Raw genomic sequence first — 25662 nt, 5'->3', positions numbered from 1 at the left:
CGTGGAATTAACGAGTTAACCAGTTACGAGGAATTAGCGAGCCTTTATTTTCTATAAATACCCACAACTTTCCTTCTCAAACCACACACACAAGTCCCACACACAAATCACACTCCTCACCAAAATACTTTTCAAATTAGAAATATTTGAAAAAAAAAAGAAGAAAAGAAGATATTAGAATTTATGTGGGTGAGACTTAAGTCTCGCCACATATAATTCTAGTATCTTTCTTTTTTTCTTTTTTTTCTAGTTTTTATACTATGAGGAAGTAGCAAGTCCCGCTTTCACCAATTTAGAAAATTTGGAAAAAAAAAAGAGAAGAAGATATTTGGAACTCATGTGGTCGAGACTTACGTAAGTCTCGCCAAATGTGATTCAAGCATCTTTCTTTCTTCTTTTTTTTAGTATTTTTAATATTTTCGTCGTAATATCGTCGTTAGTTTACGACTCTTTTACGACGATTTTGCTTACGTGGAATTAGCGTGCCCCGCTTTTTTAATTTCGTCGTAAAATCCTCGTGCCTTACGAGGTGTTTACGACGAAATCATCCTACGTGGAATTAAAGAGTGCCTCCTTCGTCATTTACTTTACGTGGTATTTACGTCAATTTACCTTACGAGGTCTTTACGACGATTCTGTCCTACGTGGAATAAACGACGATTTCGTCGTACATTCGACGTCAAATTACGAGGAATTAACGAGCAGTACGTTTAAATCCCTAAAATCCGAAACCCCAAAACCCCATATTCCTTATCTTCTACTTCATATATTCCAAACCCCATGTTTATTTCCATTCCAAACCACAATTCCCACATTTACTTATTTATAAAACAAACTCCCACAATTTCTTATTCATAAAACAAACTCCCACATTACCTTATTCATAAAACAAACTCTCACATTACCTTATTCATAAAACAAACTACACAAAATCAAATACATCAATCGGATACATCGACATTCTCGTCATCACTAGAAATATCATCATTTTCATTAAACTCGTCTTCTACAGCTTCGTCTGTGGCATCATCGGTAAGATCTTCGTATTCGTGATTATGCGGATCAATGAGAAGGATGTCATCAACTTCTTGTTCAGGTTCCTCGACTTCATTTATCTGTTCTTCTTGCAATGGTGGTTCTTCTCCACTGATGATTCGTCCTCGAGGTGTAACTTTGATCACTGCTAACCAATTTATACCCGAATCTCTCATCCGAGGGTATGGAAGGAAGCTAACTTGGTCTGCTTGTGAAGCTAAGATGAAAGGCTCGAATTTGTTGTACCGACGTCCACCGTTGACATCAACTACACCAAATTTGTTAGACCGAACACCTCTGTTGACGACGGGGTCGAACCATTCACATTTGAAGATGACGCATTTCAGCTTCAGTATCCCTGGAAATTCGACTTCAATAATCTCCGTCAAGATCCCGTAGAAATCTGTTTCCCCTTTCACACATATTCCATAGTTACTGGTCGCCCGCTGTCTACCATACTCATATGTGTGAAAAGTGTAGCCTCGTGTGAAATACATCTGTGATGTGGTGACCTTTACAAGTGGAGATTGAATTACTTCGTGTAACCACTTAGGATAATCTGCATCGTCGTCATAATCAACCTGCAAAAATAAAGAGAACATTAAAATACAAATCATGTATGAAAAAATAGTTTGAGTTATAATACCTGATTCCGCAACCACTTAATGAAGTGCTGATCTTTCCTTTTGTCTACGTCACTTGTGGATATACCAGGAAATGTTTCTTCGACTTGAGAAACAAATAGGCTGTAAAATTAATCACATTTCATAGGAATGAATCTCTTGCAATTATATAATTAATTATATGTGTTTTGAAGTGTCCATATATGTTACCTTTCAAAATAACGCATCAATGGATCCTCGCAATTGAGTAGAATATAGGTGTGTGCACTATGAGCGTCTTGTTCACTCGACCACCAAACCTCTTTAGACTTCCCACCGAGTCGTCCAATCTGGCTAAAGATGTCTGGAACACCAGCAACTGCATATGTTGGCGCAACTCCACCATCATCATATCTTCTTGGAGCTCTTCTACGGGTACGTACTTTTGACGCAAAGTAGTACGATGTGAAGTGAGAAACTTCTTCCGTCAAACTTCCAGCAATTATAGAACCTTCAACTTTGGCGAGGTTCTTTGCTTTTCCCTTCAAATATTTCATGGCTCGCTCATACTGATACATCCATCCGTAATGTACAGGTCCACGAAGCAATGCTTCATATGGGAGGTGGACAGCTAGATGCTCCATGACGTCAAAAAATCCAGGAGGAAATATCTTCTCCAAGTTGCACAATAAGATGGGAATGTTCTCCTGAAGCTGTTCTACAACTTCTTCTTTAAGAGTGCGTGTGCTCAGATCCCTGAAAAATGCTCCAATGCCTTTTATATTCCAAAAACAATTAAACACATTGTTAGTCGTATATTATTTTGCAAACTAGACCGTTATAAAATTATTGTGATATAAAACACTACGAACCTGCAAGTGCTTCATGTACGTTTGTTGGAAGTAGCTCCGCAAATGCAAAGGGCAGTAGTCGTTGCATAAAGACATGACAATCATGACTCTTCATCCCAGAGAACTTTTGACCCTTTTCAACACATCTAGAGAGATTTGAAACATACCCATCGGGGAACTTCACTTCTGATGCCACCCAGTTGAACAACACCGACTTTTTTTCTGAAGACAGTCTGAATATCGGAACGGGAACTTGTCCATTGCTTTTAATATGTAACTCGCTTCTTGAGCAAATATCCGGCAAGTCCAACCTCGATTTTATGTTGTCTTTTGTCTTCCCTGGGACATTCAATATTGTATTCATGATGTTCTCAAAGAAATTCTTCTCTATATGCATCACATCGAGGTTGTGGCGCAGAAGAAGATCCTTCCAATATGGCAACTCCCAAAATATACTCTTCTTGTGCCAGTTGTGATGAACACCGTAAGAATCAGGCATATTACGAGGGACATGCCAATTACCACCCCAACGAACTGTTTCGTTAGCTCCGTAGTAGTCGATTTGTGCTTCAATTTGTTCTCCAGTTAGATATGGTGGAGAAGTGTCTCTCACAACCCTTTTGTGCCTAAACAAATTCTTGTTTCTTCGGTAAGGATGGCCAATGGGAAGAAATCGACGATGACAATCAAACCAACTTGTCTTCCTACCATTCTTCAGTTGAAACGCATCTGTCGTTCCATTACAATATGGACAAGCTAATCTCCCATGTGTAGTCCATCCAGACAACATCCCATATGCAGGAAAGTCACTTATGGTCCACAAAAGCATAGCTCGCATCGTAAAATTCGTCTTCGTTGAACAGTCATACGTCCTCACCCCTGTTGACCACAAATCCTTCAACTCTTTTATCAGTGGTTGTAGGAAAACATCCAGGGACCTTTTTGGATGGTTCGGACCAGGTATCAATATCGTCAAGAATAGCAACTCCCGTTGCATGCACATCTCCGGTGGCAGGTTGTATGGCGTAAGAAAGACTGGCCACAATGAATATTGTCTCCCTGACATTCCGAACGGACTAAATCCATCTGTGCATAATCCGAGATACACATTCCGGCTATTGCTAGCAAAATCCGGATGTACTTTGTTGAAATGTTTCCAGGCTCTTGCATCTGATGGATGAGTCATCTCACCATCCGTCTGAGTATGCTCGGCATGCCATCTCATCTTTGCAGCAGTCTGCTCTGATTGATACAATCTTTTCAATCTGTCTGTAATTGGTAGGTACCACATCCTTTGGTACGGTACCCTATTACGTCCCCGTCCTTGCGGCTTGAATCGTGGCTTCTTGCAGAATCGACATACTTCTAGCTTCTCATCATCTCCCCAATAGATCATGCAGTTGTCGATGCAGACATCTATCATCTCCGAAGGCAACCCAAGACTATAAACTAATTTCTGAATCTCATAATAAGAATCAGCAGACACATTGTCTTCCGGCAAATACTCTTTAAACAAGTCCGCCCATTCGTTCATGCAACTTTCAGGTAGATTGTGATCAGTTTTAATATTCATCATTCTAGCAGCCAACGACAATTTAGAGAGACCTTCTCTACAACCACTGTAAAGTGGTTGATTCGCCGCGTTTAACATTCCGTAAAACTTTTTTGCATCTATATTAGGTTCTTCATCTTCATCATGAGCTACGAATGCATCAGCTACCATATCATGAACCCTATCATAATCTACCATCTCCTCCTGATGGTAACTATGTTCATTATGCAAATGATGATTAACCGGTTCTTCCTGAAAATTGCTATTACTACTACTAGCTTCATTCTGATCATAATTATAACCTTCCCCATGTTGAAACCAGATATAGTAATTTGGCGTGAAACCTCTATTTATTAAATGCTTCCAAACATTTTCACGGTTTGCCAATTTCGAATTGTTGCATTTCCGACAAGGACAGAACATCTTACCACTTTCTTGGGCGAGCGGTGTTGAATCTGCTTGGTGCATAAATGTCTCCAGCCCCGCAAGGTATTCTTTCGTCACTCTCCCGTTAGCATCTCTATGCATATACATCCAATTCCGCAACTCGTAAATAGTCCCAGAGCCAGCCATTTTTTTTTCTTTCACGTTTTTTGTTGTTGGTGTGTTTAAAATGATGTTCCAACATCCATATTTATAGAAAATTTCGAATCTGGTAGTTGTAATTTTACTATGAAATTACGACGAAAATTAATTGTATGGCCAAAAAAAAAACGTGAGCCACCTACCAAGTTGGTGGATTCAAAATTTCCTCGTTAAGTACACGTAAAATATTTCGTCGTAAAGCACTCGCGAAATTTACGTGGCTTTTACGAGGAAAAACTATTTCCTCGTAAAAGCCACGTCAATTTACATCGTCTTTACGACGAATATTTTTTGTCGTTACCTTACGACGAAATAACGATGCTTTTCTTTCTCAACGTACTTTCCTCGCAAAATCAACGTTTTTTTACGAGGATTATTTTTCCTCGTTAAACTTCCTCGGTAAAGATACGTTTTCTTGTAGTGCATGTGTTATGTCCCAGTTCTTTCTCATGCTATGCCGATTTCGTATTGTAACCATTGTTATATTTATTCTATATATATTGACACTTTGGGTTCATTTATAAATTATAGAAGCACATCCTTACATAGAGACAAACACAAAGTCTTTATGTTTGTTGTGAAGTTGGAAAGATTGACGAAACAAAAAAGTTTGAAGTGCACTGCATCAATATTACATGACAATCGAATCCTAATATGTTCATGTATAGAGCAGCCTTATTGTCGCAAAATAAACGCACTAGTTCTTCATGAGAAACTTTAAATTCAGAACTAGTGCTGGTAGATCATTGACTTTTTGCATGTCGATGCGGTAGCTGCCACTAAAGATCTCGCTAACGGCGATCACAAAACTGTAGTTCACGAGAAAATTTGTGAGTTTCCAGTAGCGTTACGTGAGCTTTGTGAAGAAGACCTTGTTTAAGGTGAGTTTGGTCTCAGGTGAAGTAAACAATACTAGAAATGGGTCGAACAGAGGCGTTTATTAGATTTCGAGATGATGTTACAAAGGTGGAGAAAGTAAAAGCAAGCCGGAGCTCGTGAGAGCTTAAACCGGAAAAGTACAAATAGCAGAGAGATGATTGTACGGATGATAAACCCTAATCTCGCCGCTAAGTTTGTGTAGCTAAGTGTCGATGCCTTTCTCCTTTGCTTTCCTCTCCTTTTATACTCTGTTCGATTACCTTAACCTAACCTCTTTTTACTGATTGGGCTTTGTCGGCCTTTCGGGCCTGATTATGAGATGCTCGCTGAGCCGTTGAGTCGATCAACCTCGCTTCGCTTGCTCTCTGCTTCGACTATCGGCGCTCCCTGTCGAGTCGATGTCTCGAGAATCGGCTTCTGCGCCGATGTCGACTCGGTTTGCTGGACTCCTTTGTTCGATGGGCTTTGTGGATGGGTTAAATCCATCCCCAACAGACCTGTTGTATAGAGTTACGCAGTTAAGTTAGTGTGAACATACGAGTAACGCACGGCGCGGGGTAGATCACAATCGTTTTAAAACTCAAAAACAAGAAAAATGCTAACGTTAGGAAAACCCTAGCTAAGATATTGTCATATTTAAAGCTTAGTATACAAGTTACACCAATATTTTATCACCCAATAAAATTAATTATTTTTTATTAATTTTAAATATAATTAATTACTTTGTTAATTTTAAATATAATTCCTCAAGACAAAAAAAAAACATAAAACCCAATAAATCTTTGATATCGCGAATGAAAAATGATCGGGTGGAAACTTCACAAGTCAATAATCTTTTTGTTAACATATTACAAATCAACATTGATAAATAAACAATTATATCAATAAAAGTCTTTGTTTCTTCGGATATTTTTTTCTTACTCTGAACGGTACTGATACGATGAAGAAAAGACTACAAGAGGACTGAAGCAAGCAACAAGAGACCCATGGAATCTCTGCAGTTTTGTTTCCCACTTCCGTTTATATCAATTATAACATATTGGAAAGATAGAAAATTCAGGCATATAAAATTGCAGAAGATAAATTACGAAGACAGCTGTAGAAGCACAGAGTCATATCATGAGACAACCCTATATGTCTAATAAAGGCGTTGGAATCCTTTTGACACTCTTTCTAATTACCTTTATATATATGAGTATCAGCGCATATTTAACGTTGCTGACTGTGAGGATCAAGTTATACACTTACTATCCAACTGGAAAACTACCGTTCCACACCTCAAACCACTCGGTTGGTACATCGAGGGTTTGTCCAATGCATAGCCAAGCGAAACATTGGCTCTAATTTTGTTTAAAAAAAACTGAGTAGAAAGAGATTCCTAAATATATAATTTTTAAAAAATATATATATATATTTACTGACCGTTTATAGTATTTAGAGCATCAACATTGATAGAACACACATAGATCTCTCAAATAATATTTTCAAATCATTTTTATTTTATTTTATTTTATTTTTAAAAATAATCCACTACTTAAAAGACAAGTGGAGAACTACTCTATGTTACATAGAAACGGAAGCGGGTATGCAGAAGCGGAAACGTATGGAAGCGCAGAAGCGATTTTTTTAAAAAAAGTAGGAAGCGGGTACGTTTTGGAAACGTATATCCATAAATATATATATATATATATATATATATTAAAATATAAGAAAATTTTATAAAATTTAGGACTAAAAATTATATGATTAAAATTTAAAACAAATTATTTATTCATTTATAATAATTTTGAAATAATTTCATATTAAAACTGTAAAAATACACATAAAATAAGTTTAAAATTATTATATTAATTATTTTTAGTATTCATAAATAATTGACAAAATATATTTGAATATATGATATATCTTTAATAAAAACGTTAATACATAAAGATAATTTATAGTATTACTTTTAATATTTGTATATTTCTAGTCTCTCTATTTCAAAACTATTAAATTTTGGATTTTATATAAATTAAAAATTATGATTTAATATTGTTACTGATTTATATCATTATGTCTTAAAACACGGAAGCATGATTCTAAAAGGGAATCGTAAGCTTCCAACTTGTTTTTAATGAGAATATTTTAGAAGCGTTTTGGAAGCGAGATTCCGCAAGCTTCCAAAAGGTTCAGATTCTGATTCTGGTTCCGAAGCGGGAAGCGGACGTCCGATAAAGCTTCCATGCAACCTAGAGCATAACTAGAAAACTCTTCGCAGAGAGCTGCTTTTTCTCTTCTCTCCAGATTTTTCCTCTTTTTCCTTTTCTTAAAAAAAAATCTTTAATATTTTTAAATTATTGAGTACTGGTGCAAAAGCTCACCGTTGCGCATGTTCTTACAGTCTCAAGACCGTTTATGCATCAACTGATCTACTTATATATGTACTAAATGCACATGTTTTGCTCGTAGTGACTCACCGGAACATTGGGAAAAATAGAAAAAAATGGACAGAAATAAAATAATAAGAATGAGGAGAAATTATTATTCATTATCATATTTAGGGAAAAATGAATTTGTTTTATATTTCTTTACAATAGAAAATAAGGAAGAATGGAAAAGAAAAACTATTTTTTATGTATGGTAAAAAAACTAGAAATATTAAAGTATGCATTATTCTTCTTGATTCCTTGATCACTATTTATAACCTAATTTCACTAGGTTTGAACAGTAGTACAGTAAAAAGTTTGTGTTATTATCTTAAATAAAAATGATATAAAGTTATAAACTAATAATAAAAACGAGAAACATGAAAATGCTTGATTTTTTCTATGTTTTCAACAAAACTTGGGCAAAGAAAATACAAATTTTTAATTTGATAAAAAAAATTGTGCCTTTTTATATAAATATAATTTTAAAAATAAAATTATGCCACTAGTTTTTATATGAGAGAATACATATAGAAAATAGACAACTTGAAATCGTTATTGGAGTTTTTAATATATTTTGTTTAATTGTTGACATAATTGTCACGCATCTGGCAACACTAGCATAATTTATATGCTAGATACGATTGTAAAACAGTTGTTATCTAGATATCTATCGCCATTTTATATTGATAATCTCTTAAACAACAAAAAGTTGATCAGTTGCGAAAAAAGAGAGTTATAAATTACATTCCACGGTTGTTTTTAACCCATTCCACCAGGTTATTCAAGCCAACCAATTGGGAACAGAATGAACGGTTGGTTTCTAACCACGTTCGTAGATTGCCAATCATACTTTATATGGTAAAACTGAAGAAAAACAAGAAAATCGTACTATGAGAAATGATGGAAGGAGAAGAAAATAGTGGCATTGGATTAGATGTGCCGATGGACAGGTGAGAAAAAAGTTTGATTAGACTAAATATTTTATTTGTTAAAATTGTGTGATACAAAACCGAAGCTAGCAGGTTCTTGCAAGTAATATATATTCACTTTTGGCTCTCCACCGAGATACTGATACGATGATATCCCCATATTGCTTTAGAGTACTATCATTCAAAATTCATCAAATCGCGTGTTGTCTAGTATACAGGTCGGGTCAAATAAATTTGATTTGAGGTCAAGTTTGTCACGTGAATGAAGTTCTTAATGGTGGCTTCGCATTGCCTGCTACTACATCCTTGAAGTACAATGGAGATGGTTAAAATCAAATCTACTTCATTACCCAACATTGATCATTTAGGTTAAGGAATTTTATCAACTATAGTCACGCTAAAACATGCTTAAACTTCAATGGTTAAAATTGCACTGCACTGCAGTAAATAGTAACAGAAAGTTATAGTAACAGAAAGTTATCTAGTATTAAAATCGTACTGCAATTATTTTGCATATTACCATTCAGATGTTTAGCACAAAGTAAAAGAAGACATGACTTAGGATAGAGGAATATGAACAATTTTCTAGAATTTTTTTAACTATTTCTAGTGAAATAGAAAGCCAATTCCAAGTGAGATTCTAAAAGCTCAAATTTAATTAGATTTTATTTCTATTAAATCTCTAAAGATTATACAATTCTTGTATAACATTATTCACAATGCTAAATATTAAAATGTATTACTTTATTAAATCATATTATGTTAGTATTATTAAGAGTATTTGTACTCCCTACACACAACTTCCCCCTATTTGCACTCCATACACTATTTCCCTTCAAATTTTTTCTCCCCATCACTACAATTTTTCCCCAATTCAATGATATCTCACTCTTTTCAGTATATTGAGCTAATTTGCTCTATTATTAATTGGTTTAAATTTGTAGTTAAAATAAATATAATATAATTTTGCATTTTATTTTTAGTTTACACTACTAGAATTTAAATATTGATTGATTTATTTAGTTACTTTAATTAACAATAAAACCGAATAAATATTATCAATTATATCAAATTGTAAAACAATAAATAAAAAATATTAAATCTGTACTTCTCATTTAAAAAATGTATACAAATCTAGTGTGATAAAATGAAAATAGTCAACTGCAAATAATTAATATATTGAAATTAAAAATTAAAATTTAATATGTATATATATAGTACATAATATTTTTAGGCGGCATAATTTGATGTTATGGTTAAAGATAAATAGTAAAGTTGACTACTTAGAACATCTCCGACCATGACACCAAATTTAGTGTTTTAGTGTCATTCTCTTTTTGTCATCTCCAACCACAACACCAAATATTACACCAAAAATAATATTATATATTATTTAATGTTTTCAATTTTAATAATTTTATATTTTTATTATTTGTAATTGATAAATAATTATTTATCACACTTAGATATTGCGTTTGTTAAATTTGTATAATTTCATGTTTACAAATTTATTTACATTTTTTTAACAATATTATACTTTTATGTTTTTATTTTATATTAAATATTATATTAAAAATTGCAAACTATTAATTATAAAAATCATATATTTATTTTATGTTTGAGTCTTTATTTCAATTTAATATGCATTTTAATCTTATCATCTTATATCATTTTATAAAATACTAATTAAAATTTTATATTATTAAACATAAAGTATATAATTTCTATGAATTTTACTTTTTACAATATAAAATAAATTTGTAATAATATTTTAGTGATTTTTATTTGAAAAAAATAAAAAATAAATCATGTTAAAATCATTTAAAAATATAAATAATACAGTACATTTCTGTTTAGTTACAAATTTAAACTAATTAATAGTAATTAAACTATATTATTAAATAAAAATAATAAAATATATATATTAAAAATTTGGTGTGATAAATAGTATTACACCAAATTTAGTGGAATTGTGTAATTTTTAATGTCCTATTAGAGATGAAAATACACCAAATTTAGTGTTTTGGTTTCCTAATGGAATTGGCGTTAATACACAAAATTTAGTGTTATTCTTGTTATGGTTTGAGTTGTAATTATATTTTAATCTTGAGCCAGACTTTTTGAAACGTTTTGAATCAGCCTTGTCATAGAAAAACCAATTGTTTGATTTCCCGACATAAAAGTACTTGAAACTATTTTTAATCAATCTAAAATTTTCAAGATGAGATTTTCTTCATACCTCTTATCATTATGGATCAAACGAACCAATAGTGATGTGACGTCTATACCTCTTGAAGAAATTATCGGTTATGGCGTGTACATAAACATTGAACTAGGGAAAAAGTATTTAACCTCAATACCTAATCTTTTAAAAGCATGACTTTATTGGGTATAATCAAAAGCAAAAGGGTTACCTAATTGGCTAATTCTAATTGTGTCTATAAATTCCAACATGGAAACATATTTTATATTATTAGGCATCGAATTTTAATTGACACTAGCATATCTTTAGATTGATGCTTAACGAAATCGACATACTAGCTCCTATAACGCATAATAATGCAACACTATTAAGATAAACTATTTATATTTGTTATACTTATGTTCCTAAACTTTTTTCTTCTTTTCAGCAGACATTTAGCCAATGACAGCCTGAGGCATTATTCTCCATAAGACTTTGATGATTTGACAACAAAACTTTATTACGGAGATCATCTCCAACAAGACACCAAAACACCAAATTTGGTAGCATTGTATCTCTAACAAGACACTAAATTTGACACCATCCCACCAAATTTGGTGTAATGTGAATTCACATTACACCAAATTTGGTGTAATATTATTTATCACACCAAATTTTTATAATACATATTTTAATATGTTTCATTTAAAAATATAGCTTAATTACTTTCAAATTTGTAATTAAACATAAATATATTATATTATTTTTATTTTAAATTTATTTTCACATTTGGTGTAATAATATTCATCACATAAAATTTCTAAAATACATTTAATATGTTTCATTTAATAATATAGATCAATTACTATAAAATTTGTAATTAAACATAAATAATATTATATTATTTATATTTTTAATTTATTTTCATATAATTAAAATTTTAATTTTAATTTTATTATTATATTCATAAATTAGTAAATAACTATTACTATTTATCACTTACAAATAACAAAATATAAATATAATCTAGATGTAACATAATTATTATTTTTCAATTACAAATAATAAAAATATAAAAGTTTTAAAAATGAAAACATCAAATAATATATAATATTGCTTTTGGTGTTATTGTTGGAGATGACAAAAAAAATTGACACCAAAACACTAAATTTGGTATAATTTCAACACCAAATTTAGTGTCATTGTTGGAGATACCCTCAGCTAAACCAGACATATTCTATTCAATGGTACTTAGATTGGTTGTTGATCTAATTGATTCAGACTGTACCAACTTCCTTCAATAGAAATGAAGAGAAGAGCATAATTTGTGGAAATTGGTAAGCATTCCTTATGGGTATTGGATTCAAGCTTCTAGGCGTAGCAGATCCATGATCATTTCCTATTAACCCGACGTTGGTTAGCCATTCTCAAAAGTCCATTTTATTTCAAACGAAAAATTGTGTTTGAAAATATAATATAATATACGCTGATATGTACAAGCTATAATTTGCAGGAAAATCTTCTCTAATTATCAATAATTGTTACAGATATTTACAGAAAACAAGATTGAATCCCGGTTAAAAAAAAAGCTTTTTTTTCGTTTTGTCTTGTGCCGCCGCTCCTTCGGCTACGATGACTTACACCTCATCGGAACTGGGTCTCTAATTTTTTTTTGTAGTTTGGTTTCTCTACTCTCTCTTCATCTTCTCGATCAGATGATGTTATTTTGGTTAACCCTGTCTGATTGCTTCATCATAATTTGTGTTTCATCATTTATCCTATCTAATGTTTGTTATTTGACATAGAGTTATTATGAGGCGTTCTTGTTGAATTTTTTAGTGTTTATCCACTGTCTGGTTTTATCAATGGTGTAAGCAGTGGTGTGATGGTGGTGTGGTTGTGTGTGGCGAACATAACACACCTATTATTCTTTGGAATCTTTTGGGTTCTTGTCGCCAGGGCCGGACCTGAATAGAAGCTGATCAAGCATTAGTTTTAGGACCCGTCAAGTTAAAAATATTTTAGAGGCCAATTTCATTAAATATCAGTTCATTTTGATGGTAAAATTGGGTTGTAGTGTATTTAAGATGCAGAATTCGAATCCACAATTCTGTATATTATAACACTAATTTTTTTTAATAAAATAGTTTATAGGTCAAAAAAAAAAAGTTGTTTCTAACTTATATATGTCAGGCACAGCCCTGCTTATCGTCTCTCCATCTCTCAGTCTTGAAGGAGTTCTTTTCGCAGCCTTTTAATAAGTGTGTATTCTGGTTATTCTTCTGATTCTCTTGTTCTTCGGTGGATTATGTTCGGTGAAGTAGTATAAGGAGGTCGGGGTTTTAGGTTCGATGAAGGTTTGCTGGAGAAGAGGGGCTTTAGGTCAGGTGTTGGTCTCTTTTCGTTTTGGAGTTTTTGCTAGGCGTTTTGGTTCTGGCTTGGTACCGTGAACTGATGGTTTGGTTATGTAAGGTCTTGTGTTATTGTGCTGGCCACTACATAGTTTACTCTCTCTTGTGTTTGGTTGGTTATTGGCAAGAATGTCAGAAGTTCTTTGATTTGTCAACTTACTTTTTTTTTTGTCAACTGAAATGCATTAATAAATCTAAACCAAGAGGATTCAATACAAGGCGGGGGAGAAACAAGAGAGTGCAGCTTTCGCTAGGGAATCAGCTGCAGCATTGTGCTCTCGCCCAACAAAGGAAATAAAACAGAAGATAAAGGATGATGATAGAATCTCGATATCCATGAGAACCCCGAAGAGCTCCACCGGATAAGACTTCGAGTAGATAGCTCTAGCGAGCTCCCGTGTGTCGGTTCGGAACCAGACTTTTGTTAGAGGTCGGCGCTTAGCTTCCAGCATTGCTTCCCTCATAGCCAGCGCTTCCGCTACGAGGGGGGAGGAGATATGTGCTAGTGCGCGGGACTGTTCCTGGATGACAGTAGCTTGTAGATCCGTGAAACACCAGCCTAGACCCGCACGGTGGTTTGCCGACGACCACGCCGCATCAGAGTTGCAGAGCGTCACGTCCATTCGTGTTGGCGGAATTTCGAACTCTAAGAGAGCGGGTCGCAATTGTGTGGGTGTCGGGACCTGTGCCTGCAACCATTCACGACCAGAAGAGCATGCCTTTGAAACCACGGTAGCCGCCGGGTTCTGTCTGTTTTCGAAGACTAGCAAGTTCCGAGCAGTCCATAAATTCCATAGAAGCCAGGAGGTGAGACACGTTGACACTCCTATGGGCGGGAGACTCACCAACGTCGACATGATCAGAAAGGCATCATGGAGTGTTTCCGCATCAGAGAAGTTAGGGTGGGTTACGTAAGGGGCTCTTTCCCACACCTGAGCCGCAAAAGGGCATAGAAAAAATAGGTGCAGCGCCGTTTCATCCTCGTTACAGTGAGGGCAGAGGCCCGGCGTGTTGATGCCCCGACTACGAAGGTTTGCCCCGAGTGGGAGTGCTCCCCGACACAACCTCCACAGGAAGATTTTAAGTTTTGGTGATGTCGTTTCGCGCCAGATGAACTTCTGCCAGTCAAAAGTGGCCGCAGGGAGATGCTGTTGTTGTTGATTCTCTTGATCTTCGCGCATTGCGTAATATCCGGATTTGACACTATATATACCGGACTTTGTCTTCTGCCAGCAAAAGGTGTCCTCAACTTGGAAAATACTTGGTTTGATTTGGTAGATATCCTCAGCTAGTTCAGGAAGAACATCCTCTACCATGTGGCGGTTCCACTCTCCTGTCCCTCGGAGTAGGAGATCAGATACGTAGAGGTCTCTTGTGGCCTCTGTTGGTGGACCGTAGACGACGATGTGAGAGGTCGTCGAGATCCAAGAGTCATTCCAAACCTTGGTAGTGTTCCCATTTCCGATTGCCTTGCCAAGCTGCAGCTTAAGAAGATTGAGTCCCGCAATTATACCTCGCCAGCCATGAGACGCTGAGGTAGGACAAGGAGACGTTTGGAAACTCGTATTGAAACAATATTTTCCTAGTAACAGGCGCGCTAGGAGACAGTCCGGGGACGTCAGTATCCGCCAGGCGTTCTTAGCCAGCATAGCCGTATTGAAATCCAAGATATCTCTGAAGCCCAAACCCCCATCACTCTTGTGTTGCGTTAAGGAATCCCATGCTACCCAACAAAGTTTACGCACCGAGGGATCCGCGTCCCACCAGAATCGAGTGAGGACTGACTGGATTTGCTTGCATAATCCAATGGGCAGTGGGAAGCAGGACATAGTGTACGTAGGGATGGCCGAAAGCACAGACTTTAGCATTGTAAGCTTTCCGGCTGGAGACAACCGACGTGTAGACCATGAGGCCGCCCGGAGTCTGATTCTGTCGACTATAGAGGAGAAGAGATCCCGCTTCCTTCTGGTAAAGAGTTCGGGTAGACCAAGATACTTGCCGACTCCTCCCTCTTTATCAATGCCAAGGATGAGTTTGACCCGTGATCGGGTCTCCTGTGGCGTCCTTGACGAGAAGGAGATACACGATTTAGAAGCATTTATACGTTGACCCGAAGCTTTCTCATAATCTCTCAGTATCAGCGCAAGTGATTCGCAGCTTCCGGTAGTGGCCTTTGTGAAGAACATCGTATCATCGGCAAAGAGCAAATGGTTGATACGTGGGCAATGATGTCCAATCTTCACCCCAGTGAGCTCTCCACTCCGTTGTCCTGCCCGACACAGGCCCGAGAGTACTTCTCCACAAATGATAAAGATATACGGAGAGAGAGGATCCCCTTGTCGGATACCCCTTTGCGGTGTAACTGCGCCGTGAGCTGAGTCATTGACCAAGAAAGAATAGGTCACTGTCTCTATGCACTGCATGACCAAATTGGTCCATTCTCTAGCAAAGCCCAACCTCTCAAAGACCAACCGGATAAAGCTCCATTCTAGCCTATCATAGGCTTTGCTCATATCTGTTTTAACCGCTAGGTAGCAATGTTTCTTAGCCTCCGATCCTTTGAGATAATGGAGAATCTCGTGTGTGATGAGGACATTATCCGCAATAGCTCGTCCCGGTAAAAAGGCCGATTGGTTCTCAGAGATTATCGATCCAAGGACTGGCCGGAGTCGTAGGGAGAGAATCTTCGAGATGATCTTATAGTAGACATTGCACAAGGCGATTGGCCTATAGTCTGAGACCTTTAGAGCATCACCGCTTTTCGGAATGAGGCGGACCTGGGTCATGTTGATTGATGCCGGCATTAACCCTGACGAGAAGAAGGCGCGAACTTCCGAGACTATAGCAGGACCAATTGCCGTCCAGTTAGCTTGAAAGAAGGAGGCTGAAAATCCATCAGGCCCCGGCGCCTTGTCTGGATGAATGGCAAAGAGGGCCTTTTTAATCTCCATGGCGGATGGGAGGGCGATCAGTGTTTCGTTGGTCTCTGGAGTAATCGACGGGGACAGGCCTCGGGAGATAATATCCTCAATCATCTCTCTATCTGTTCCCGTGGTCGTAAAAATCTCCGCAAAGTACCGTGCTATCTCCTTAGCGATCTGCTCTTCCTCATAAACTGGGTTACCACTCGCATCCTCTAGCACTGTAAGCCTATTACGAGCTTTCCGTCCTTTTGCAACTGCATGGAAGTACCCTGTATTTTTGTCGCCCAAAGTCAACCAAAGCATTCTACTTCTTTGTTTCCAAAAAGCTTCCTCTGCTTTGTAGGCTTCAAGGAGTTCCTTATTTATGCTTGCGACTGTCTCATCGGGGACGTCATTTGACATGGTCGAGTCTAGCCTCTGTCTCAGCGCATCTATGGTCTGTCGACTATTAGCGTGGTGGAGTCTGCTCCACTGAACAATGGCTCTCCTGCAAGCGCCTAGGCGAAGAGCGACCGATAGGTCTGAGGAGGCGTTCCATGTTTGTTCAATCAGCTGTCGGACTTCCTCGACATCCTTTAGACGTCTATCGAACCGAAAGATCTTTCCTTGGTTCCTCCGTGTGGCATCAAAAGCTGAGAAAACCGGACGGTGATCGGAGCCTTCGAATCTTAAGTAATGGCTGCGCCCTTGAGGAAAGGCATCATACCAGGCACTGTTGGCTAGGGTCCTATCAAGACGGCAGTGAACCAAGTGTTGGCCTCTCCTTCCTCGCCAAGATAGATGATTACCCGTATGCTTGAGATCGAAGAGGTCATTAAGGGCTAGGAACTCACGAAAAGCTAGGAAGGTCCGTTCCGGCCGTGCTGGGCCGCCCGACTTTTCGGAGTTGTCGAGAATTTCATTGAAGTCTCCTGTAAGCAGCCAAGGGGTTGCTCTATTCGCTGCAAGAGAGGAGATCGCATCCCATACTCCTTGCCGACGGGGAATCTCCGGTTCTCCGTACACAAAAGTCATGTGGAAACTGCTACCCTTGAAAGTAACAAGCGAGTCCACGTAATTGTGAGACTGAGCGAGAATAGAGACGGTTACTTCTTGGGACCAAAAGAGGGCTAGGCCTCCACCCCCCGGACTGTGGGGAGAGACGAGAAAATGGTTATCATAAAGAAGAGGAGCAAGTTCGTTCAACACAAAGGGATCGGGGTTCTTGGTTTCCATGAGGAACAGAATATGTGGACATATGGATTTACACATGTCCTTGATACGCTGGACTGTGTCGGGGTTCCCCAACCCGCAACAGTTCCAGCTTACAACAGCTAAGGAAGATCCGGAGCTAGGTGGTGAAAATCCACCTGTTCCCTGAGGTTATCCTGAGTTCTTCTGTTTCGTCGCGATCTCGATGGAGTCTGTTGTTGATGTGCCCGGCCTTCATCTTCCTGAGATGAGTGGTTGCGGGAATCCCCTCTTCTTGGCTGTTGTACTTCTTGGTCCACCGGCACGTTATTATGCGAGGAAGTACCAGCTGGGTGTCGGCCGTGTCTTAGTCTTGATCCATTAGCTGGGGTAGACAGTTGATTATCCTCAGCCTGTTGGCGAGAAGCTGGCGAGCGTTGTACCAAAGCTAAGTTGTGCTTCCTGAGATTTGGCCCCCTGAGGCCTCTAGAGGCTCCACTGTTTTTCTTTGTGCGGGGTGGACGCGCTGACCTTAAGGTTACATTTTCAGATTGAACCATTGATGCTGATCCTCGTTCAGCACCATTTGTAAAAGAGATTTCCTGACCCGTCGGTCCGTAGACTCCTCCCTCCGGTTGGAAGCAGACGTGTTGTTGTGCAGGTGACTGAGTCGTTGCAGTCCCAATGATACGTGCTGCTGTCTCTTCCATAATCCCTTGTGCGTTCGTTTCTAAGACTCGTTGTATACGCGCATCTCTTTCAACAGGGTCCGGATGATTAACATACTGATGGGATGCTTCTATAAGTTCCTCCATAACCTCTTCCGTCGTCGGGATTGATCGAGGTGGAGGGAGCTCCGGGAAGATCAAGGCTCGCTCCAGAGGGGGTCGTGGGAGAACCGCACCCTCTTGTTGGTAGTCACTAGGCAGGAGGCCACCTTCCACATGTCTTGGTGTCTCCTGCTCATCAGAGTTGCCTGTAACAACATTTGTCCTAGCCACCTGATAAGAACTATTACCCTGCCTTTCTGCGCCCGAACGGCGAGGGCCTCTGTTGGTAGTGTATGAAGGGGAGGTCGCTTGTAATTGACCAGGGGGAAACTGGGGTGATACGTTTCTTTGATTTGTCAACTTACTTATATTCCTTTTCTCAGGGATTGTATGCGGATTTAGATGTAGTGAGTGTAGTATTATTTAAGTTATTGTTGAGTTGTTGTATGTGTTGCCATTTGTTTGGTTCGAGATTTTCTTATGTGGACTATGTTTTCAGGGATTTTAATGTGTTTCAGCCTGCTATTTCTCTCTTGTATGTTTTTAATTTTATCAATCAAATTCAGATGAATTTTGTTTTCCAGAAAACGAGACTTAGAGCTTATCCAAAAACGAACTCTATTTTGAAGTTTCTAAAACTCTATATTTGAAGTTTAAAGGTGTTTTTCTCCAAATAAAAACTTCAAACTCAACTTCAAAATTATTTATATTTTATAATATGGTCTTTATATTTGTCATAACTAATTTAAATTTATAAAACTTTTGTAAACAACTAGCACATATATAAAAAAATTGCAACAATATTAATTAATAAAATATTTTATTAAAATATAAAAATTTAAATAAAAATAACTTAATTAATATTAAAGTTCAAAAAATACCATATTATTTCATAAATGATTTTCGTAATGCATATATGATCTATTAGTGCATTTCGAAGTAAAAATGGCTCTCTTCATTTTTACTTTGTAAATTACGAACTAAAAGTTGTTGAAATCAGATAATATTAGTACTTGTAAATACATTAGATCAGAACAATAAAGTAAAAGAGAAACATAAAATATTGCTAAAAGACTAATTTCTTTTCGATTATATAAATACTCGTGAATATATTCGATATGAACAAGAAATAATTGTACGAAAAAGATATCAAAACAACAACAACAATAACCATCTTCAGTTACACAAAAACAATTTGGACATATTTGAAAATTTTGAAAGTTCCAGATCAAACTTACCTGACTATTAGTATTGTTGTAATATTTAAATTTGTGTAATAGTTATCTCTTCATGCAATTTTTCAAAATCTTTTTGTTAAGTTTTGTTTTGTATATTATTGTTGTCTAAATCTAGCTTAAAGTATTTTATATTTTATTTTAAAGTTTTATTTATTTTTATGTGTAAAATTTAAAACCTGTAAACAAAATTTAAAATATTTATGAGATATAGTTTTTTTAAGAATTAAAACAATTAACGATAAAATATTTATGAATCATAAAGTGATGTGTGGTATGGACCAAAATGTAAATAAAAATATAAAACTTCAAATTTGAAGTTTTTAATAGTGAAACTTCAAATATAGAGTTTCACTTCTCAAAACTCCAAATTTGAAATTTTAAAATTTTTGTTTTGGAGAGCAAAAAACTTCATATTTGATGGAAAAGGCAAAATAGTCAAATTTGAAGGGTCGTGCCTTGAGTACCAGGGGCCTAAGGCAAAATAGTTCAATTTTTTTTTATAGATAATAATACAAATTGTAATACTAGTCAAATAATACTTTTTAGTATATAATGTAAATAAAAATTGGTATTTTGTTATTTCATGAAGTTATTATATAAAAGGAAAATTATAGAAAGTTCGAGTGGAAATATAATATTTTTGATGGAGAAATAATATATATCTAACTTTTAAACTGACAAAAAAAAATCAACATGCAAAAAAAATAAAAAAGAGAAAAAAGCCTATGTCCATGACAATAAGTGAAACCAGAAAAGAATGTTTGAATTATTTAGAAGAAAACATAGGGTTTTCTTCCAGTAAGACGCTAACTATATTATCATTTTGCTAATGACTACAAATATGAGCTCCAAAATTTCTTAAAACAAGTGGAGTCTGAGGCTAATGCCTCAAAACTTATACCATTTGCACGATTCTGAAGTTATATAGTGTCTTTTGGAAATGCTTTTACTGATTAGGAGCAAAAGTTTATTGGCCCTCCGTCCGCCGTGAAGAAAGTCGAGTTGCACGTCAGTTTTATCCGGCGAACCTTAATCTCCCGAAGTTGCTCTTTTTTTCTCGTTAGGCACCATGACAACAAGTAAAAATAAATAAAAGAACTTCCAGATTTCTTTCTTCACTTGGTTAAAAGATCTAAAGTGTGTTTCTTTCTAATATTGATGTTTACGCATTACTGGAAAAGGCCAGACCAACGAATATATGTTTAAATCGTTCTATTTCCATATTTGGAAGAACTGGTATGTTAACGAGATAGATACATATTCTTTTACCTTTTTCCACTGACTGTAAGAATCATTTCCAGATCTACAAATGAAAAAGATACATCTTTTTTGATAAAAAAGATACATAGTAGTAGACTTGTCTTTTGATCAAAAAAAAAAAAAAGTAGTAGACTTGTCTATTTTTATTTTTATTCATTATTTTCTTGAAACAAAACTTGTCTATTAAATATATAATAATATAAAAGTTAGAGTTCATCATGGAAATTAAAACAGAGAAACTACTGTAGTAAGGAGAGAAAAACCTACATACGGTGGTAATATAAAAAAAAAACACTAAGATAATGTTGACAAACAAATTATCATTGGAAGATGTATTGATATGTTTAATTAAAAATTTCTTTCTAAAGCAAGATATGACAGTACCCCAAAAAGAAAAAAGGTTTGTGTAATAAAATATAACTACTGCTGGTTCAAACAAAGAAAAACAGAAGTGGAGTGTGACAGAAAAGTAGAAAACTCAGACCGACATCGACACGTAGACGTTAAGGAAACATGTGAGTCGTGACCATAGGAAAGTATAGCTCGTAATGATATTTGTGAATGCAGTATGAAAAAATGTTCATAACTAGGCCTATTAATACTATTCCATAATGTGACACCACCGAGACGATTTTATTTATAACATAAATAGTTTTTTTTTTCCTAAAAATGTAATTATCATTTACAAGGGTAATGAAAGTTTGATTTACAAGAAGTCAAGAAACATGAAGAAACTTGAAATCTCATTTGCGCGAGAGCAATTCCAACCTCGAAAAGCCTCAAAAAAGTTTAAAAAAAAACTCATAGTTACAACAGAGTTTCAAAGATTATTCTAAGAACAAATCTTAAAACTATAGGTCACATATATAGTTCTTGCAAACACAGGTCTGATTGCGAATTTCCAATAATTTAATTGAGTGATAATGAATATATATACACAGATACGAATGAATTTCTCAATGAAAATAAATTCATTTCAACTTCCAAAGGCAAGGAAAGCAGAAACCGAAGCGTTTCAAAATAAGAAATTTTAATTCAACAACTATAAAAAGACTAAAGAATGTTATTGAAGAGAGAGAGAGAGGAACATAATTGGGAAATGTAAAATAAGTGAAAATTATGGGAACTTGTTGCAGCACCATGACCTCTTCAAGCCCCAAGAGAAAACAAAGCTAATGAGTTTGTCTTCATGCTTCTCTTTTCCTTACACTAAACCCTAGCCATCTACAAAATGAACAAAGCCTTGTAAAATACAGCCGCCAAGTCTCGGAGAACAGAGAATCCTGTGCGAGAAAGGAAAACCCAAATAAAAATGAAAAGCAAGCTTGTACATGGCAGTAACACACAGATTTTGCAAGTCTCTATCAAACTAACTGTCGTAGACAAAGAAAAGAAAAACTAATCTTTTCGCTAGCTAGGGTTCGTTAAGCCGACTAAGATTAACCTAGAATTAGAAAGATAATTAATTAAACGAAAGGAAATAGGGAGTTATTAAGAAAGTAGGAGATGCCAGATTTATAAATATCCACACCTCAGTAATGTTCTTCATGTATTCAAGACGAACGTCTGGAACCTATATAACCCCAAAAACTTTAATGTTCCTACTATTGATTATGCCTGTTGGCCAAGTATGTCAACATTTTTTATGAAAGGACGAATAAAAATTCCAGAGATCAAGAAAATTATAGTAGTAAGAGAGAGGGAGCTCCCTTCAGTCCAACCAAAGAGAATCAATGTTCCAATTTGTCTACCGCATCATTCATTCATTTAACGAGTCTATCTTAAAATTTAGTAACTCGGTATTTGGATGGATGAGTCGGAAACTAATTGGATCATATCACAGCCTCTGAATGGACTCAAGGAAGCTCTCCCTCGATATATATCCCTACAATACCAACTAATAATAGTGAATATCGAAAATGCTTTTGCATAAACAATAGGTTTGTATTTGTATCCGAGTATGTATGTATATGTATGTACGCTTTGTATGGATGGATCTAGAACTCTAGCAAGCATGAAAACACGATCTTGGATAATATGCAGCAAGATTTGGAAGAAAAGAAAGAAACCCTAGATCTTATCTAAAAGTAAATCGTATGTAAGATGCAAAATGGAAAAGATTAGAGTTTGGAAACAAAAGAAGATGGATCAATCAATATTTACGAGAGATACGACGAGGAATCTATGCATGAGAGTGATAAAGAGTTTGAATAAAAGAAAATCTGAAGAGAGAAAGAAAGAGGCGTAAAATATAAGATGGATGCGATAAAATACACAATGGATAAAAGAAAGCAAACGTAGTGATGGGTTTTTATAAGCTCTTTTAGACAAATTTTGTATGAAAAATAAGGAAAATTCTCTTAACTGATTATTTATATATATTTTATTAACTTCATTGGAACACGAACAAAGTTAATGAAGGAAACTGGCAATTATTTAATGTGTAGACTGTAGAGGCTTTAGTCCGTGTTCCCTTTTCTCATCTAGAAACTTTTTAACCTATGAATATAAAGTACTTGTATACTACTAGTCTCTGTACTTCTAGTAGCATTTGGTGATTAAATCAACAATTCTTATGCTATTCAATTCATAATTTATTTTCTAAAAACCGTTGCTTCGTTTTGAGTATTTCAATTCTTGGGTTAAGTCCCCTAGGTATTTTCTGTTTTTTGGTTATAGTACATTTGTGGTATTTTTGCATTATCAGTTTTGTTATGAATGCTTCCCATACTCTGGAGAATTGAGTTTCTGTCAGTTTTGTGTCTGCAGATTTACTTTTCTCATTCAGTTATGTATTCCACAATGTATCCTTTCTTTTGTTTGATATAAAATTCCAGTTGATAAAAGAAAATTATTGTTATTGCTGGTTATAATATTTATAAACAAACGCTACTTCCTACTGTTGATCAACATTCATCATCACCCTTTACCCCCATTCCTTCATGTTTTGAGGTCCTTTAAGCATCTACATTTTTCTAAAATCCAATATCTTATTTTGGCTCATAGATATGTTCTCTCAGGCGACTTTCAAAACGAGTCCATGTATAAGAACTACTCTAGCACTAGCTTTGTCATGCAACTCCAATCCTTTTGGTGCCCTGCACTCACTGTTGGGAACCCTCTACGCTCTCTGATTTAGTCTTTTCTTACAACCTCCGTGATGAAACAAAAAATGCAATGGGTTTCTTTTATTACAAAACACAAAAGTCAAATACGTCTTCTGGAGAGACCAACAGCAAGAGTTCAATCCCCGAACCCAGAAAAACACTTGAAAGAAAAGAATGAATGAATGCACTCAAAAGAACACTTGACACCATTTTGCAATCGATGGTTTGGTTATGATATATATCTCAGTTCTTCACAGTGGTGACATGTTTGAGAAGCATATCCACAACATCTCTGGAAATCCTGGAAGCTTCGTTCTTCAACTGCTCGATCTTGGCATCCGTCTCCTGCTCTAGCCTCTTCACGTTTGCACCTGAATCTCCACTGGTCTGTTTTTTTTTTGCCGAAGTAAAGTTTTCTCATCAATAACATGATGTATTAAAGAAACACATTTAACTTAAGAACACGTTTCTTTTTTTTTTTTAATAATCTGACCTCTTCGAGTTTCCTCTGGAAACCATGCTCAGTGCTGGTTTTGTGCTCAGCAACCTCTGTCTCAGCCTCTTCCTTGGCTTGCTTCAGCCTTGCCATTTTTGCTTTCAAAAAACCAAAACATTTATATACAATTCTCAAACAAGTTGCATTCCCGTAACGCTTCAAATTAGTGCTAACCCAAACCAAAGGCATTAATTATTATGTAATAGAGCTTGCTTGTAAGTAATTACCAGTCCTAGCGGCATTGACGATTTGCTGAGCTTCGTGTTCAGCAGCTAGCAGTAGTTTGATCCCTCCATGGTTACTGCTGGATTCCATGTTTTCTTGAATACCTCAAAAATCTGTTTTTTTTTTAAATTCAAGAACACCACAAATTGTTAGAGTGAGTGAACCAGAGGAAGATGTTGTAACAAACTTCGTATTGATATTTCTTTACAAAAAAAAAAACACACTTCGTATTGATATTTGATATTGAACAATTGCTCTTATTTATAGCGAGCTTGTCTCTGGTTTACTAAACAATAACCAGAAACTAAACCAAGATTGATTACACGGTTATCTACACCAAAATACAAAATCACTGGGTCAAGGTCATATGAGAAATCGAACCTGAGAATCCAAACTTTAACAAAGTCTATGCAATGTTCATAGACAACGGTGATCAGATCGAGCATTAGATCAAACAGCAAAATGTTACAAGATCAAATCGTAAAACTGTTCGAAAGAGTCAAATTAGCTCAGAATCGCAATCCAGCATTCATAATCACAGCAAGAAAAGATTCTACGATCTGAATTGCTACAAACTGGTTGAAATGTGAAACGATCCATCACGAATCACGATCCTTGTGCCAAAAGCCTTTAAAAAACACTGTAAAACTCTATACCAGTTTCATCATCATATCGTCTCGGATGCTAGCTTCGACTGATATATACCAAAATCTAGGGGGAACAGAGAAGAAGTCTACCTGCTTCCGCGAAACTGGAGAGAAAGAGAAGACGAGAAGAGAAGAGAGAACGGATTTGATCAAGGATGTGATTTTTCCCTCACAATAATAACATGGGCCTGATCAAAACCCACTCCTCTTTACTTTTATGGGCTTTGGAGGACTAAATGGGCTTTGAAATGTGCAACCGCAAGCCAACCCATTTATCTGCATTTGTGTACCTGTAAAATATCTATCATACAATACGGAGAAAACTTTCATGTACATAGTGTTAATTCTTTTAATCATTCTTCTCATCGCTCACACATTCGTTTTTTAT

The 25662-nt window shown here is 35.9% G+C and overlaps 1 protein-coding gene and 1 non-coding gene across 3 annotated transcripts; both read right to left on the bottom strand.

The window, feature by feature from the left end:
* Positions 1-22491: 22491 nt before the first annotated feature.
* Positions 22492-22690, bottom strand: MIR319 (microRNA MIR319). The gene has a single exon (NR_128643.1). It is a non-coding gene; the product is annotated as a microRNA MIR319 (primary transcript).
* A 1267-nt stretch (positions 22691-23957) lies between these two features.
* LOC103861379 (V-type proton ATPase subunit G2) lies at positions 23958-25462 on the bottom strand. Of its 2 annotated transcripts, none has more exons than XM_009139084.3 (4): positions 25365-25462; positions 24630-24740; positions 24400-24500; positions 23958-24293 (listed from the first exon to the last, which is right to left on the bottom strand). In XM_009139084.3, the coding sequence occupies exons 2-4, from the start codon at positions 24715-24717 to the stop codon at positions 24150-24152; spliced, it is 333 nt and encodes a 110-aa protein (XP_009137332.1). In that variant the 5' UTR covers positions 24718-24740; positions 25365-25462; the 3' UTR covers positions 23958-24149. The 2 variants fall into 2 exon arrangements, with proteins under 2 accessions (XP_009137332.1, XP_033144687.1); XM_033288796.1 differs by lacking the exon at positions 25365-25462 and adding an exon at positions 25009-25339.
* Positions 25463-25662: the final 200 nt, after the last annotated feature.

This window comes from Brassica rapa, chromosome A01 (genome assembly GCF_000309985.2).
Source record: "Brassica rapa cultivar Chiifu-401-42 chromosome A01, CAAS_Brap_v3.01, whole genome shotgun sequence".
Taxonomy (NCBI): Eukaryota; Viridiplantae; Streptophyta; class Magnoliopsida; order Brassicales; family Brassicaceae; genus Brassica; species Brassica rapa.
This window is presented reverse-complemented; position numbering and strand designations above follow the sequence as displayed.

Coding starts and splice junctions, on each gene's coding strand:
- LOC103861379 (XM_009139084.3), bottom strand. CDS start 24,717: ATGGAATCCAGCAGTAACCATGGAGGGATCAAACTACTGCTAGCTGCT. Junction 24,501..24,629: donor CGTCAATGCCGCTAGGACTG/GTAATTACTTAC, acceptor GTTTTTTGAAAG/CAAAAATGGCAAGGCTGAAG. Junction 24,294..24,399: donor TCCAGAGGAAACTCGAAGAG/GTCAGATTATTA, acceptor AAAAAAAAACAG/ACCAGTGGAGATTCAGGTGC.